The 17,645-nt window shown below is 36.1% G+C and overlaps 3 protein-coding genes across 4 annotated transcripts in view; 2 read left to right on the forward strand and 1 right to left on the reverse strand.

Moving 5' to 3' along the window:
• Positions 1 to 17,645, reverse strand: part of Rundc3b (RUN domain containing 3B) — a 160,744-nt gene that overhangs the window by 96,374 nt on the left and 46,725 nt on the right. For both annotated transcript variants that reach the window (XM_042272720.2, XM_042272721.2), the window contains exons 4-5: positions 15,486 to 15,571; positions 643 to 732 (exon numbers count right to left, since the gene is read on the reverse strand). In XM_042272720.2, the coding sequence (XP_042128654.1) occupies positions 643 to 732; positions 15,486 to 15,571 (176 nt within the window). The remainder of the gene's footprint in view (positions 1 to 642; positions 733 to 15,485; positions 15,572 to 17,645) is intronic.
• LOC107402875 (ATP-dependent translocase ABCB1) overlaps positions 13,248 to 17,645 on the forward strand; it is a 144,654-nt gene continuing 140,256 nt past the window's right edge. Inside the window, exon 1 of the mRNA XM_076566297.1 lies at positions 13,248 to 13,386. The gene's annotated coding sequence lies outside the window, so the exon portion shown is untranslated. The remainder of the gene's footprint in view (positions 13,387 to 17,645) is intronic.
• Positions 13,253 to 17,645, forward strand: part of LOC102911743 (multidrug resistance protein 2) — a 259,280-nt gene continuing 254,887 nt past the window's right edge. The window contains exon 1 of the mRNA XM_076566293.1: positions 13,253 to 13,386. The gene's annotated coding sequence lies outside the window, so the exon portion shown is untranslated. The remainder of the gene's footprint in view (positions 13,387 to 17,645) is intronic.

Raw genomic sequence — 17,645 nt, forward strand, 5'->3', positions numbered from 1 at the left:
TTCTTTCTTCATTCTTATCTTTGAGTTTTCTTACAGACAACTTTTTACTTATAATATAACATATAATTTGAGATAAATTAAATGCAAAATGATGCTTTCAGAATCTTGAAATTAATCTAACCACAGCCATTTTTAGCATTTGTTATCAGTCTGGAACTGATTCATCTTAGTGAGAAGAAAAGGAAAAATGAATACGACTTTGTATTCTAAATTAATATTAATAACACAAGAGGTATAAGGTATTCAAGACATTCTCCCACAATTTTCTCTATCTAGACACAGGAAAAGGAGAATCTTGCTTACTTTAAATTTGCTATGAATCTATTTCTTGACTTTTTTTAGCAGTAGCTGAAAATACCAAGAGTAAGACCCAGAAATTCCCTTCCTTGTCAGTGGAGGCCTGCTGCAGGACAGAGTCCACTCTCTCTTTCCACTCAACCTAAGAGAGGAGGACTGTGAAGTTAGAAACCACCTCATTTTCTTTCTTCTAGACCACTTGAAAACTAGTTGATCTGAAAACAACATCAATCAAATATCAAAGTCCAACTGTGCTTTACTTACAAACTGAAAGAGAAGTCATGAGTAGGAACTATGAGGTCTAATCATTTAAAAACTGAATTCACTTGGCTGAATCCTGAGTACCTGAAGTCAATAGCATTGAGTCCAAGCAGCATGCCAGCAAGCATATTTGCTTCTTCACCCAAGACAATGGCTCCATCTTCATAAAACCTCCTGAAAATGCAGAGAATACATAAGGATTAAAAACAAACTAAGGTTTGATGAATAGAAATCACAGTAAAAAAAATAACACAGCAAGAATTCAGTTTTGTTGAATTCATATTTGAAAAATTGACCACTGCAGTTTCAAAGATATTCAGACCACCAAATAAAAATAATCAAGAACATCCAAACTCATTACCCTAAATAAAATCATTATCCCTAAATATTTCTTCATTCTCTCTGAACAAGAATCTCTCAAGTTAATAATCTCAATGGGCCTTGGGTGCCCAGAAATATTCTTAATATGGAATAATATAAATGTCAAGTGGGAGGTGGTAAATTCAGGCTCAGTTCTCAGGACCAGTTTTCAAAATTGTGCAGACATTAGTTCTTCATGTACAGGAAGAAGAATTTTTGTCTTTCTGTAATTCTAAGAGTTACTGATCAAGTTTACAACTTAGAAAGAATAGTGTTTGGTAATCTTGCTAATACTACTGTGATACCAGAGCAGATGGTTACCAAGATGCCTGTGTATGAAGAAGACATTACCCATTCTCTAACAAAAATGTCAGTGTGAATCTGCCTCTGCTGATGCCTATAAACCATTCTTTCTCGTTAATCCTCATTTAAAGTTTCTTTTGGAAATATTAAGAAATTTACCAGCTATTAAAAGTCAAATCGATTTGCTGAATTTCATATTTATGAGCTGCTCAAGCAGGCAACTCAGTACTCTAAATTATTTCTACTAAATCACACAACTTCTTTTAAAACAAAAATATTTGAAGAAACTTTAACCATGTTATAGGTCACAAGGAAGCTTTGATTAATAAACTATGAAGAAGAAAATGAGAGCCCACCACTCTCTGTCCACCTACACACACAGGGGGACTAGGCTGGGACAAATGTCATCTGGGTCCTCGCACCTTCTGAGAATTGCTCTTACTGACTTACATGAAAGGAAGAAAATCAAAACTTCTAACAAAGATTAGTGAAATCGGTGATATTTCTATAAATGCCATGGAAGTGTTCCACAAAAGAGACATTTAGATAAAACATGTATATAATTTTGTTTCCACTTCAGTCTAGTTTCTTATCAGAGTATGTTAAAGACTTGTAGAACTATACTTCTAATGTTTCTTCTTTTTCAATTAAAAGAAAAAAATCCTAAAATCTAAAAAGCAATTCATAAAAGACTGACTATTCTAGCAAACTGTAGCTATGCAATAAATTGTGTCTACCGTGTTGGTATGGACTAGCCACAAATACAGAAAAATTCTGTAGCAGTTTGTATGAAGATACCAAAAGAACAGTGTACATGACTTGCAAATGATAGGGTTCAAAAAAACCCAAATGATTTTTATGATTTAAGAACCATAAAATAAATCTACTCCAAAAGTGGCTGGTTACTCCTATACCATTATGCTACCACTGTACCAGTATGTCTCACAGGATGGTCTCTGTTGTAGGTCACAGGGTTTGAAACTGGGTGAAACTGATGCTTTTTCTCCTTCCAGCACCATGAGCACTTATCAGTAGTAGCTACTAGTTTGGCACCAGCTCGATATCTCCACATTAAACAACATAAGTAAGTTGCATCTTCAGCAATAGGGTCTTACTCTCAGGTTATGAAGAGTAACTCATAGCCTTGGTGATAGCCTGTGATACTTAGTTGGGTGATCCATGGGATCCCTTTTACCAATGATTCAACAAGATGTAATATATTACTGGCACTGGAGGTTTTACTTGGTAGTATAAGACGTCTACTTAAGGTATTGTTTCCCCCATTATATGGTGACTCCACTTAAAATTCTTTTATGTGTATATATTTAGGAAGCGTCTACAGTAGTGGGTTTCCATACTTTTTAAAAGGCCTTTAGTGTTATTTTTCCTCCCCAGATTTCCCTCTTTACTCTTCTCTTCCACCCCCATCCCAATTTAATCTTTCTATTCTAGTTTCCTTGATGAGATGGAACCCATACAGGACAATGCTAAGTGGCCAGGAACCTGAGATTAGATAGGTCATAGGCACAGGAGATAACCTAATAATTTTATTCTAGTAAAGGAGCATGTGGTGATATTTTGTTTGTGCTCTAGCAAATAAAGCTTGCCTGGAGATCAGAGAGTGGAGCTAGCTACTAGAGGCCAGGCAGTGGTGGCATACACCTTTAATACCAGCACTTGAGATCTCATGCCTCTGATCCCAGTACTTGGGAGGCACATGCCTTTAATATCAGCACTTGGGAGGAGGAAACAGGAAGTTATATGGATGAGTGGAGAGAGGAAGTAAGAAGGCAGGGTTGAGACAGGAGCTTGGTCTTTTTGGTCCAAAGATTCAGTAGAGGTAAGGAGTCTCTCTAGTGGCTTGGCTTCTTTACTTTTCTGATTTTTCAGCATTTACCCAGATATCTGACTCTGGCTTTTTATTATAAAGACCAATTAAAATTTGCACTACAGGAGCATATCAATAAAATGATTTCTAATGACATATTGTTATACCCATAGATCAGTGTATCACTCAACGGTCACCAGGGAAGCTTCTTCTTGCAGTATATGATAATTAACAAAGAAATCCACAATATACAGAATGAGAGACTTTGACACATTTCAGCCTAAATGAGATGTCTTTATTAAATTCCTCTCGTCTCAGGGATCTATGTGTAAGAGGAGATGAAGAGATTACCAAGAAAACAGTGTATTTCAGACACAAGATTGATAGACATCAACTCACAGAGACCATGAGACCACACACAAGAACTGCACAAGTTCAAAACAGATAAAATCCCAACACTGAGAGGCTGAAATCAACACAAAGTCCCACCCCTAACCAAGAAGCTGTTTGTAATTGATACTTGCTGGGAAAGGGAAAGCCAGTTTGCTACAGTGTGTCACTGGGCATATCAACAACAATCCAAGGCAGCACTATGCCCAGGAGTAGCTGGACAACACAAAACAGTGTGTGTGTGTGTGTGTGTGTGTGTGTGTGTGTGTGTGTGTGTGTGTGTGTGTGTGTGTGTGTGTGTGTGTGTGTGTGTGTGTGTTGATCACAGGAGGATTAGGGCTCAAGTATAAGTTCTTAGAATCTCTCTCTCTCTCTCTCTCTCTCTCTCTCTCTCTCTCACACACACACACACACACACACACACACACACACACACACAGTATCCTAGTTAGCTTTAATTGTCAACTTGACATAAACTATAGTCATCTGAGAGGATGTCTCAACTGAGGAATTGCCTGACTCAGATTAGCCTATGACCATGTCTATGGGAACTGGACTGGTTATTAATTGATGCAGGAAGGCAAGTAGTCCTAGACTGTCTAAGAAAACCAGCTAATCATGAACCTATGACTGAGCAACTAGCAAGCAGTATTATTCCATGGTTTCTGTTTCAAGTTTCTCCTTTGTTCTTGCCTTGACTTCCTTCAATGATAGAGTATGACTTGGAAGTGTAAGCCAAATAGCCCCACCCCCAGCTGCTTTTGGTCACATTGTTTATCACAGCAACAGAAAGGAAATTAGAATCATGGGGACATAAAAAAGGTAATACAGAGGTGAATATGAGCCAAGTACAATAACATACATGTATGGATGTATGTCATTTCATATTAGAACTATTATTTTTGTCCTCTAAAATATTAATGGAATTTAAAAAGATAACAGAAACCATTAATTTTGCTAGATACCAACATACTTAAAGTCCATCATCTGTACATGAGAATGACTAAGAACAGAGATGTTTTCATGGAGATGCAAACACATGAGTGGGAATGCCCCTCAAACAGTTTTCTAATAGTTAAGGAAAGACTGCTTCATAATCACTGTCATTCACCAAAGTTGCAGGTTTCACTGCCAAGTATTTGAGAAAAATCACAAATGTATCAAAATAAGACACAAAGCTCTTCTCATTCAGAGGCGAACAGGCCAGCATCATTCTAATTTACATAAATACCCAGTTGATGTGTTCCCCCCATGCCACCTGAGACACGGGTCTAGGGTGATGTGCAAGGATTTCTCTGTACTAGACTCTGTGGAAGTACCACAACACCAGCACCGCGGTCCTCTTTATCTGTATTTCCTGAGACTTCTTATAGTTTCCAAAGTCCCTAGGATGGGATCCACATTTTTACAAAGAGATTGAAAATATAGCTGGTTTTGTCTGGTAAGTAGAATCTGACTAGGCATTAACATGCCATGTTCTAAGTTCTGCAGTAATCCTTACCATGAAATTGTTCACTTATTTCAACGGGAGAATCTACCCATGTATCCTTTTCCTCAAGGAGACAGAAATATCTCATTGGTGTTGCCATCTCCTCTTAATGTTTGATTTGCTATATTTTGTTTTCCCTACAACAGTTCTTTTCTTCTTTCTTTTTTCTTTTTCGTTTTTTGTTGTTGCAGTTCAGACATGGTCTTTCCTGAGCAGCCCCCTCATTTCCGCTCCTGCATACCATCCCGATGAGACAGTTTCTGAAGACGGGTGTCCATATATTTGCAGACTCTAACCCCCATCCACCTCTTTATCTCAACCACTGTAATGTAAAAAGTATTTTGCTTGATTGTCTCTTACAGTTATCTTTAGGCACTTTATACAACACAGGCCAATGAAAGCACAGGATTCACTCACACTTCTGAAGCTTGGTGCAGGTCATACTCGGGTACCATTGATACCCAATTTACTACCTTTATGTCCTGCTATCCCTTACTACTGGCCCTTACTCTCTACCACCTTCTTTTCAGTGGTTCTAGACAATTCAATTCTATGGAACATTAACTAATAATAACTACATAAAAATAACAATAGTAATAATAATAACAAATTAATTAAATTACTCAGAAAAAATCTACTTCTTTAATAACAGGAATCATCCAATTGCCTTTTATTTTCTTATAATAAATATTTTTAAAGATTTATTTATTTTTATTTTATGTGTATGAGTGTTTTGCTTAGATGTATGTACATGGACCACTAGTGTGCCTTACTTAGGTCCTTGGAGGCCAGAAGAAAGCATCAGATCCCCTGGAACTAGAGCTACCGATGGGTGTGAGCCACCATGCAGGTGTCAGGTCCTCTGGAAGAACAACCAGTGCTCTTAACCACTAAACCATCTTCTCTCCAGAACTGAAAAGTCTATTTTTTAGTCCCCATCTTGAGCAAATTATAGTTTGAAATTACAGTTTAAAGTCAAAAGGCAATAGTCTACTTGTTTCCCAGTATCCACATCGTATTATGGACTGCTGGTGAACACCAAAACAAAAAAATTAATTGGTTTTAGAGAACTGTTTATCTGAGTCAAGGACCTCTTATATTCATATTTATATAATTTATTTTCATAAAATGAGGGAATTTAGTTCTACTATTAATAAATGAGCCAACTTTTATGCTAATGATTTTTAAGACACTAAGTGAAATATTTGCTAAATGTTAAATAACTTATTCCAGCCAAACCATAATTCAACCCAACCCCTCACTGGCCTGACCATGTAACCCAATGGTGTAGAGAACAAATACAAGAGGAAGACTCCTTACGAGATTTGCCTACCATGGTTTCTACTTTCCATTACTTTCCATTACATCCCATTGTTTCTACATGAAGGAAAATTTCAGAAATGTACATCTAAGCCTGAGATAATATGGTAAAAACAGAGTGAATTGAACTAACCTGAAGAAATCATCACTTATCATTTATCTTTATTGATAACCTTTATCATTTAGTTAAATAATATTTATACATTAAAGATGTAGAAGGCAGAGTCAGGAGGATCTCTGTGAGTTCAAGGCCAGTCTGGACTACAGAGTGAGTTCCAGGAAAGGCGCAAAGCTATACAGAGAAACCCTGTCTCGAAAAACAAAACCAAAAAAAAAAAAAAAAGATGTAGAAGGAAGTTAACACTTACATTCTTAACAAAACTTATATCATCACTTCACAAGATTTCAAGAGATCATATAATTTCAACCATTTAATACTATCTCATAGAAAAAATGTAATGGAAAAAGTTTGCTAAGTATGCAGTAGAAAAGGCAAGTGTAAAGCTTGAGACATCTAACCCAAGAATAGTAAGCATACACTAAGAAAACACTCCTTTGTTAACAATATTTTTTGTTCTAAAGAAAATATTTTTTGAGAACACTAACAAAAACAGTACACTGAATTCCAAGAAGATAAATATTTAAAGTACTGAGGTAAAAATACATAAAACTTCCACACAAATAAAAGAGCACATCATTGGGTGCTGTTCAATATTTTGGATGCAAGAAAATTTTAAAAGCAAATTTTATATTATTGTGATATGTAATTTTATTAGAAGCATTCTAAAAAAGTGTTAGTGACTAGCAGTGTGTAGCATCTTTATACTTTTTATTGATCACACATGTTAGTTAGCTCTAATTGAAATGAGTCCTTATAATGCCTTCTGAGTATTCATTCTGTAAGCCTCTCTAAGGCCTTTCAGGTTGACAAACAACAAATAACCTCTGGGTAGGATTGAAATAGTTAGTCCAGAACAATGTCATGCTTTAAATTACCCTTTTGTAATGATCATAAGATTTACTCTGAAAGTACATTATTAAAATACAAGAGAGCTTTTAAGCTGAAGAAACGGTGTTACTGACATTCTTCTTTACTGTTTCCAGTTTAATCTGTATACAAGGAATTGTAAGGAACATGTGGGAGAACATCTCTTATGGTAGACAAAGACAGCATTACAAATAAGTATTATATTATGCCTGGAGTTAAAAAGGATGTGAAACAGGGACACAATATAAGCCTTGGTGCAGGAAGGAAGGGCTTGGACCTGCCTCAACTGAATGTACCAGGCTCTGCTGACTCCCCATGGGAGACCTTGCCTTGGGAGGAGGGCTGGGGGAGAAGGCTGGGGGAGTGGGAGGAGGGAGGATAGGGGAATCTGTGGTTGGTATGTAAAATGAATAGAAAATATCTTAATAAAAAATTATTAAAATAAAAAAATCTACAAAGATCCTAAGAATGTGAGATTCATTATTTTACCAATGACCACAAGTCCTTCTATGAGACAAGAAACTGTGCTGCTTTCTGCATTTATATTAGTGAACAAGCCAGACACAGCTCCTTCTCTCTGGAGCATATCAAAGACCCAGTGAATTGATAGACAGCAAACAAAGGAAAAAGATAATTATATATTATGGTGAATATTAAAAGATAAGTAAATAGTTTGCTGAGAGAAAGATGAGATCATAATTTTGGAGTCATTAAAAAATTGGTACACTCAAGTGTTCAAATTGAAATGTTGGCCTATATAAGTTTAACCAGAGAAGGTTTTGTAGGCTGTGCAAGATTTATAATAATAGTGAATTATATTTATTGAACATAGGGCATAATTATAACTATTTTATTCAAGTTGTTTTCTTTAACTTTGCTACTATATTGTTGTGGAATATTACTTTAACTATGCAAAGATGTGTTACATTTGTTTATGCTGCATTTGTTTAATTATGTAAAGATGTGTTGCTGTTTCACCTTGCCTGCCTAAGGCACCTGATTGGTCTAATAAAAAGTTCAATGACCAATAGCTAGGCAGAGGAGGGACAGGCTGGGCTGGCGGGCAGAGAGAGTAAGTAGGAAAGAGAGTGGATAACAGGGAAAAGAGAATGAGAGAGAAAGAGAAGGAGACACATGGGACTAGCCTGACAGGCAGCTGCCATCCAGACATAGAGTAAGACATGACGAATGAAAGAAAGGTAAATAGCCCCAAGGCAAAATGTAGATGAACAGAAACAGGTTAACCTAAGTTATAAGCTCCAGTGGGACAAGCATGAGATGAGGCCAAGTCTTCATAATTTATTTGGGAGCTGGTTAGTAGCCCAGAAGAAAGCCTGCTACACTATATATTACCCTCCAGAGAAGTCAAGCAACTCATTACTTGTTGACCCAGCTAGACAACAGTTCAAAACAAACAAACAAAAAAAAAATCAGGAAAGATTTCAAGACCTACAACTGAAACATGCTGGCTAAGGCAATAAGCAGTCATTTAAATGTTCTACAAAAAAACTGATATGATTTCTGACTTTCAAGATAGGTCAGCAGGTGTATGGCTCCTGGTGAAGGAAGACAAAGTAAAAGTTCAATTTGGAAACTAGTAGGTTAAAATGTAGGCAGGAAATAAAGTGTGTCTATCTTACTCTAAGAGCCTTGGAGAGTAAAGATTGAGATTCCAAATAAACTTAAGATAGGATCAACAAGACTTGCTAGTGGGCAGGGAACAACAGAAAATTCAAGTGTAAATTTTACACTCCAACTTGTTTAACCATGTGTAAATAGAGAAATTGTTTGATAAGAGTGAACAGTGTTACTGGAGGGGGAATACATATATGAACTATTTATCCAGATGTTTAAATGTGGGCTCAGGATGATAGAAACAATATTTAAAGCCAAGAAAATGAATAAAATTCCTGAAAAAGAAAAAAAAACATGAATAGAGAAAAAAAAAAGATAATGCAAGACTGAGTCCAGAGAACAATGACATGTAGGATTTTTGAAGAAGAAAGCAAGATAGAATATACTGGAAAACAGCAATTACAGAAAGTTTAGCCTTTCCACAATGCATACTTATTTCAATATACTATCCTGTACATTCCAATTTAAATTAAATATTAAAAAGAATTCTAGAACACAGGCCATATCACTTCATAAGGTTTTCAAAATTCATAAAAACATGTTATTTTTCATATCCACATAACTTCATTGAGCCTTTTAGAAACAGTATACTGATTACAAACTAACCCACTTAAGTACATTTACAATACAGTTTAACTGGTTTTACAAATGCCAGTTCCATTCTTGGTAACACATTTTCATTACTCCACCATAAGAAACCATGTACCTGAATAGGTTACTTTTCTCTTGGCTGTGACCAAAGGCTTGACAAGCAGCTGTCGGAGGACTTGGGCTCATGATCTGGGGGTGTAGTCTATCACTGTGGAGAAGGCACAGTGGCAGCAGTGTGAGGCCATTGGTCATACGGCCTCCACATTCGAAAAGCAGGGAAACATGGAGCCAGTGTACTGTTCTCTGTCCTTTTCAGACCAGGACTCCAGCAAAATGGTACTGCTCACATTTAGTGTCTATCTTTCCTCTCAGTTAAAATTTTCTGAAAATATTCTCATAGATACACTTAGGAGTGTATTTCCATGGTGATTATAAACCCAGTCAAATTGACAATGAAGATCAACTATCACAGTACCAGTCTTAGTCTGGTTCCAATTGCTGTGATAAGTAAACACCATGACCAAAAGTAACTTGGAGAAGAGAGGGTTTATTTGGCTTCTATATGTCAGGTCACGGTCCACTGAGGGAAACCAAGGCAGGACCCTGGAGGCAGGCACTGGCACAGAAGTCACGGAGGAGTGCTGCTTAGTGGCTTTTCCCCCTGGCTTTCTCAGTTTACTTTCTTATACCCCCAATGACTACCTGTTCAGAGATGGCACTGCCCACAGTGAGCCAGGTCCTCCCATATCAATCATTAATCAAGAAAATGGACCCACAGACTTGCTACAGGCCAATGTGACGGAAGAATTCGTCTCAGTTGGGTTCCCTCTTCTCAGAAGACTCTAGCTTGTGTCACCTGACAAAACACTAGGTATTAGCAGTTACCCCTCCTTTCCTCTACTCTTCTGCCATCAACTCTCCCAACCCAGTCCACATACCCTAACCTTAGTCCTGTTCCTATATTTAGCTATCATGGACATTTAAGCTAAGGAAATTACATACTAGCTGGCTTGCTGCAAGAGGCTTTGGCTTTATATATTGCCAAGATTTATCTATATTGTAATATGCTTCAAAACTCCAATCATGTCTATGGGTGAATGAATGGATACAATATATTTTGTCTCTTTATCATGTGAACATTTGGGGTGTTTTCTCTTTGGGCTATTATAAGTAATGCTCCAAATAGATGTATGTACACTTCTATAACTATGTTATCAATTTTATATACATGCATCGATATATAGATATGACAAGTCCACACACACCACCATGGCATGTCTTATGGAAATTTTACATTAAAATTTTTGAGGAATTACAGACTGTTTTCAAAGTGGACATGCCATTTTACTTTTCAAACAAGAGATATAGGCAGGGATCCAAAATTTCTAAATTCTCATCAACATGTTTTCATATAATCTTTTGTATATATGCATCTCACTTGATATCAAATAGTATATCATTATGCTTCAGATTTGTATTATTTATAGCCAATAATGCTGTGTTTTTTGCACTAATTACTTTCTTACTCTTATAACCAAATATCTGATAGGAAGTAATTTAAGAGAAAGGTGTTTTACGAGACTCACATTTTGAAGCTAGAACCCATCATGGAGGGAAAAGCATGGTCGAGTCCATTAGGGCGGCAGCATGAGGCTACCCTCATTTTTAGCAGATCTAGAAACAGAAGTGGGGTACTCCTCGGGCTTTCTCCTGTTCCCTCTTTGTTTTTCAGCAGATCTAGAAACAGAAGTGGGGTACTCCTAGGGCTTTCTCCTGTTCCCTTTTTGTTTTTTAGCAGATCTAGAAACAGAAGTGGGGTACTCCTAGGGCTTTCTCCTGTTCCCTTTTTTTATTCAGTTTGGGGACACCACAGGTAGTTTGGTGCTACCAACATTCATGGTTATCTCTTCACGGATCATCTCCATGGATTTCTCTGGAAATCTTACAGATATATCCAGAGATCCAAATTCTGTCAAGCTGACAATTAAATTAACCATCAAGGCTTCATTCTGCTATTTATGAACAATTGTATACCTCCATCAGAGAAAAAGTTGTTCATTTTTATTAATGTGTGGCAAAAGTTCTATATATATTCTAGATACATGTTCTTTATCAGATAAGTGATTTTTAATTTTTTCCTAGTCTATGTTCTCCTGTTTAATTCTTGGTGGTGTCCATGGAAGAATCAAGTTGTAAATATTGATGTCCAATTTATCTATTTTTTTTTGGTCTTTGCACATAGGATATCATGTCAAGGAAATAGTGAATTAATCAAAGATTAAACCTATGTTTTCTTTCAATAATTTTGTATTTAAGTATGATCTACTTAAGAGTTTTTGTATAAGTCATGAGGTAGGCCAATCCAAAGCAACTTTTAGTAATATTTATTTTTTCACCTTAATACAGAAGCTTTTCTCATCTATGAAGAACATCCCAATATACCCACTGAATGCCTGAAACCGTAAATAATACCAAGATCTGTATAGACAGTCAATATATGAGTGTGGCTTCCAATTTTGTTTATCTAAAGGTACTAAGAAAGCAGTGGGCATTCAATAGCAACTGTGTTCCAGATTTTGAATTTTCATCTTTGCCAGGCAGGAACTGGACAGTGGCAGTGAGCCCTGCCATCACATGGTGACTATAAACAGACTCGCTTCTGTAAGTCTGGAGAATGTCAGAGCACAGCAGGCGAAGCTCTGAGGCTGGCAGGTTGGTGTACTGAACATGGTTTTGACATAGCATTCTCAGCACACCATGAGTTTCTTCAGACCTAAGCCTTCACAAGGCCAGGAGCAGCTGCTGTGCTGTTTCTCCTGGATAGTCACACTACAGTAAAGTTTAACTTATGAACAAGCTACAGTAAGAGATGAACAGTAACAATAGATGAAAGCAGGTACTACCAACAATCTGTAACACAAGTTATATAAAATGTATGAATTACTTCTAGATTTCCCGGTCAATGAGTAATGCAAACACTTAGCATATATATAGATTCTAAAATTTTTTCTTGGATCTTGAAATATTTAGCAACTTATTACTATTCTATCTACTTTTCAAAAATTGAGAGCTCCACCTTTAATGATTACTCAGGAATTTACAATTTTATTTTATACTTTATTCCCTCCCTTATTTATACCAAAATATTGTGAAAACTGATATTTGTTTATAACATAATTTATAGTTAGAAATTAAATACTAAAGCAGCTGAATGTGGGTTTCCATAAAGATAATTTTATCTTTGTATCTTCCAAATTTATTATTGGCAATTTTTATTACTTAAAGCCTTCTCCAAAATATTTTCAATATTGTTTCAAATATCACATTCATAAAACTTAGCTTATTGTTCCTAATTACTTTTTAGTCTCTGGGTAGGCAGAAATTAAACTTTGAGCAAACTAATTCAGTTTTAAGTTCACTTTTCACTTGAGGTTTTTACCAGGTTGTTATCAAAGCAACTTTCCACTTTTAAAAACAAATCTTAGTAGATTCTACTCTCTCTATCACTTCCCAATTCTGGCTGTCTATCTGTAACACCCAAATTCCTGAAGTTTTTATTTTTATTTGTTTTTCAGTTGCTCCTCAAGACACTTTCCACCCCAGCAGAAGTTCACATGAAATTCTTTAATACTTTGAAGGCCGTCTGTTCTCCAAGAATTTGTACTTCAGCTCCCCACCCTTCCTCCACCCACAATGATCCTTGGATGACCACAGATTAGTGCTTCAAAGTTGCCTGCCTTGGCTCCTCCCCTTGCACTGGGGTAAACGCTCTGTCACTATTTTTAAGACTATCATTTCTCTTTGTCTGTGAAGTCAGACAGAACAAGAAGAAATCCACTTGATTCAGATACTCTCAAGACCCTTCAAGGATTAAATTCTCCTTCTATAAGCACTTACGTCAGTCAAGAAGCATCCAAATAAAAGGTAATGTACAACTCTTCTTGTCAGTACTTCTGTTTTACAAACTCTCTCTTCCAAATGTGTTTGTGGGCCAGGGATTTACATTCAAAATAACTTATAATTAAAAAGTTTATTTGGTTTTATTTCAGTAAAAATAATAGCATTAAGTAGTAAAAAGAAAAACGTTCTGGGTTTTCACATTTATTGGTCAGAATCCAAGAAGAGAATTTTGAAATATCTTTGTGCTTATTTTCCTCCTTGTAAATTATGAAGCCACTGTATTCATATTTAAGCACCATTATTATGGCAGGTATGTTTATGTATACATACGTATATGCATATAATATGCACTAAGCCACGTTTCTGTTTTGAATAGAATGTTTGTATATTTTTGCAAGACTTTTTATGTCAGAGACTTTTGTGTTTATGGCTGAATCATTTCCTTTTCATCAGAGTACAGCTAGGTGTAAGACAAGGCTAAAATGGTTCCCTTTAATATTTAAACTTGTTCCACAAACAATCTATTCAAAAATTATTTCTACCACACCCAATCATTTCAACTAAGAAACAGGACTAACAACTTAGGATAGATGCTTTACTGTTTATTTAGAAAAGGTGAAATTTTATAATTACATAAAGATAATTATTGTGTAAGCTGAATTTTAATTTAGGATTTTTTTGGTTTAGCTAGCATATTAGATTCTGATACTGTGCTGTAGTTTTATATACAAAGCATTTGTACCCTCAATTTCTTTCATAATTAAGTTTATCTCCTTGTGATGATAAATATTTCATTTTGTCAGGTTCATTTAAAAGATCTAAGAGTTTATCATCATCTCACTATCCATCTTTAGATGTATGCTAAGAGTATTAAGTTGCTAAGAAAAATCCTCAATAAATACATATTATATTAATCTTATGAAAGCACCTTCATAGCCAAAAAGTCTTTTTCCTGATCAAACTGATTACCATGGTAAATTTCTTTGTATCTGCCAAGTTAAAATCTTACTGTTTTAGTTATAATCTACAAAGATGAAGTTTTCTCAGTGAAACTCTGTATCACTTAGGTAGCTAAAAGAACATGACAAATGTCAAGGTTTTCTTAAACTCTACAATGTTAAATACCATCTGAGGCCACGGAAACTGGGATGCCAGATTCATGAGTTCTTTGTTCCTATCTTTTCCCTATCAAAGCTGATTTACAGCTGCCACTCGGCCACCCTGTTCAGAAGTAAGAGCAGGTTAAACAAGCACACCCGCTGAGAAGTCCTAAGGTAGCCTGAGCCAGCAGAGCTGTCTGTGAGAAGGGAAATGCTCTACAACTTGCCATGCATGAAGTACCTGAAATGTGATACGGCAACTAAACATAGTTACATTTGAATTTTAAATAATCCTAATTAATTTTTATCTTACATAGTGTCCTATGCCCATGGCCCTATTCAGTATATATCTAAGGTAATGAAATTATGAAATGTTTTCATTTACAAATTCTTCTGAGATGGAGGAAAGTAGTATTATCAACAGCAACAAATATAGATCACCAGACAAGAACTAAATATTCATGACTGTTGTCCTAGTATGAACCCTTTCACCACTAATTAAAAAGCAATAAGATCTTCATTTTTATAGAGCACACAGTAGGCCGTCCCTTAAAATGAAACCTTATAAAAATAATATCTTCAAAGAGTACACTGAAAAGACAGCAAAGCCACTATTAATTCTGTACATGAATGAAAGAAATAAATGATCTATTTAAGTCTTCCCAAGCAAAGAAATAAGGAAGCACTATACTGGAGAAAGAGATAGATATCTAAGAATTTCAAACTTCGAACTTTCTTCAAATTTGTCAGTGAAAAGTGAATGGGGAGAATGAAGCTGCAAGCACTGAATGATCGATAATCAGAATGATTCAAAGAAAAAACATCCCAGGCACCATGTGTACCCTTTACACAAATCAGTAAGTCAAATGTATATTCGGGTAACAAATTACACTTTCCTAAGAAGACAAGAGATTTATCTGAGCAGCAAGAAAATGGATGACCCGAAAGTTGAGAACTTCAGACTATCTCTTCATTCTAATTTTTCAAGTCATAAATATTAGAAAATTGAAAGGACTTTTAAACCTGGTTGTTTTGAAGTCTCTCAAAGCTGTAGAGATGTATTCAGACAAATGTTTTTCCATGAGTGCTACTCTGATCCAGGCTCTACCCTAAGAAGAACAAGAAAGGATCAAATAAGAAACTTAAAAATATTTTCTATATACTGTTAAATATATGTATATTAACAATATGGAACAAATAATTCAAAACAAAGAATGACTAAGAAACATATCTAAGAAGATAAAGCAGAAAACTTCGATAATATTAAGCATATATTTTGTTTTTTAGAAGCTATATGACATATCAAACTACCACTATATCCTCTGATGAAAATGAGCTACTTGAGTTTGATATATATTTTGAATCATATAGTACATTTATACAAAATTCTACTTCAATATCAAAGGCAGCATGCTAGTTAAAATGAGTCCCCTTGTAAAATACATGAAACAGTCTTTTCGTAGTCTCTCCAACAACACTTGTTTGAGAGTTTTCTACTGATGCCCCAAGAAGAAGTTTTCATACCGATAGGAAATTACACTATATGACCAGTCACAAGCCCAAATCATGAGCTATGAAATTTGGAGCTAAAATATGCTACCAAAGATTTAAAATAGATACCAACAGCAAGAAGCCAGGGACTAGGGATGTAGCTCAGTGATACAGCATTGGCTTAGCATGCTCCAGGCTCTGGTTTTAACTGCCCTCACCAAAAAACCCAAAAATCTCAACTCCGATATTAGCTTATTTCAGCACAGAATCAGAGACAAGAACTTCTGATGTGTGAATCATTTAACATTACTAGAAAGTGTTAACCCCTCTTGGTACCTAGTATTAGCTAGTCTTTCTTAATACTCTAAAATATTCCTTATAGATGTGTGTGTTTCTGTGTGGATATGTGGTTGCACTTGCCTGTCTATGTGTGGAGATCCAAAGTCAACTCTAGGTATCTTTATCTATTGCTCTGCAATTCATATTCTCTCTCTCTCTCTCTCTCTCTCTCTCTCTCTCTCTCTCTCTCTCTCTCTCTCTCTCTCTCTCTCTCTCTGACATGTCTCTCATTGAACCTGGAGTCTGATCTGGAGTGATAGAGCAGGGCCACTGTACCAGGTTGTAGATGCTGGAGATTTGAATTCAAGTCATCATGCTGTGAAGCAAGCACTTTATTTCACTGGGCTACCTCCCTAAGCCTTCTCATAGCCTATTTAGACTGAAAGAATGTAAGGAATAATATCAGTAGAGAACATAAAATTTCATTTATTTTCATTTCTACCTAGCCCTTCTCAAATCTCCAGGAAAATTCCTGGCAACTGAATAACACAGAAAACAACAGCATTGAAATAGCAATGGGAATAAAGATGAATAATTAATCTGCATTATGCTCAGCCCATGGGCTTGGAGGACAGCATGAACATGTCCACAGGTATAATGAATTTAGCATGCTCGTGGGTAAGAAAGGAAGCAGTCTAGGTAGTGATAAAAACAGCCAGGCTGGAACAGCAATGCTGCTGGGAAGAAAATCAACAATGGGGATGGCCTTGCAAGCTGAGCTTCCCACTCCATTGACTTCCAGTGTGCTCTGCGCTCAGCCCATTGTTCCTTCTGAGCAAGTCTGGAGGAACCCACAGAGATGGAGCTGATTGAAACAGAGGAAGGAAAAGGCAGGCTGCTGGCTGCCCAACAGCCCCAAGAGTCTCATTGGAAATTCAGTCTAACAGACACAGAAACTAGCAGTATGTTGTGGAATCAAAAAGCTACACTGTCACAAGTATAGAAGCAAGGGAAGGCACCATCCAGAGAAAATTAGGCACAGGAGGCTGTGCTGTGGCTAGATAAGAGATGTGGGGAAAGTCCTGCTTCCTGATTTATTAATTCCAATCCACACAGAGCTGGGCTGTACTTAGTTTCCTGTCCTTGCATGTGTGTGGAACTCTCTGTTGTGGTAACAAATTGTGCTAATTTTAATGATTTATTTTCTTTCAATGAAAGAGCTTTTACTAGAATAGAAAAACAAGACTTATGAAGGTTGTTGGCACCAAGATATAGAAAACCTGAAGTAATGTTAAGAAATTTACACTTTATTATTTGGCAATGATGAATCATTAAGACTTCAAGAAAGAAAAAAAAAGCCATGGATGTAGATAGTTCTCAAGGACATAATTAATATGTGCTAGACTCTGTTCA

This window comes from Peromyscus maniculatus, chromosome 3 (genome assembly GCF_049852395.1).
Source record: "Peromyscus maniculatus bairdii isolate BWxNUB_F1_BW_parent chromosome 3, HU_Pman_BW_mat_3.1, whole genome shotgun sequence".
Lineage (NCBI taxonomy): Eukaryota > Metazoa > Chordata > Mammalia > Rodentia > Cricetidae > Peromyscus > Peromyscus maniculatus.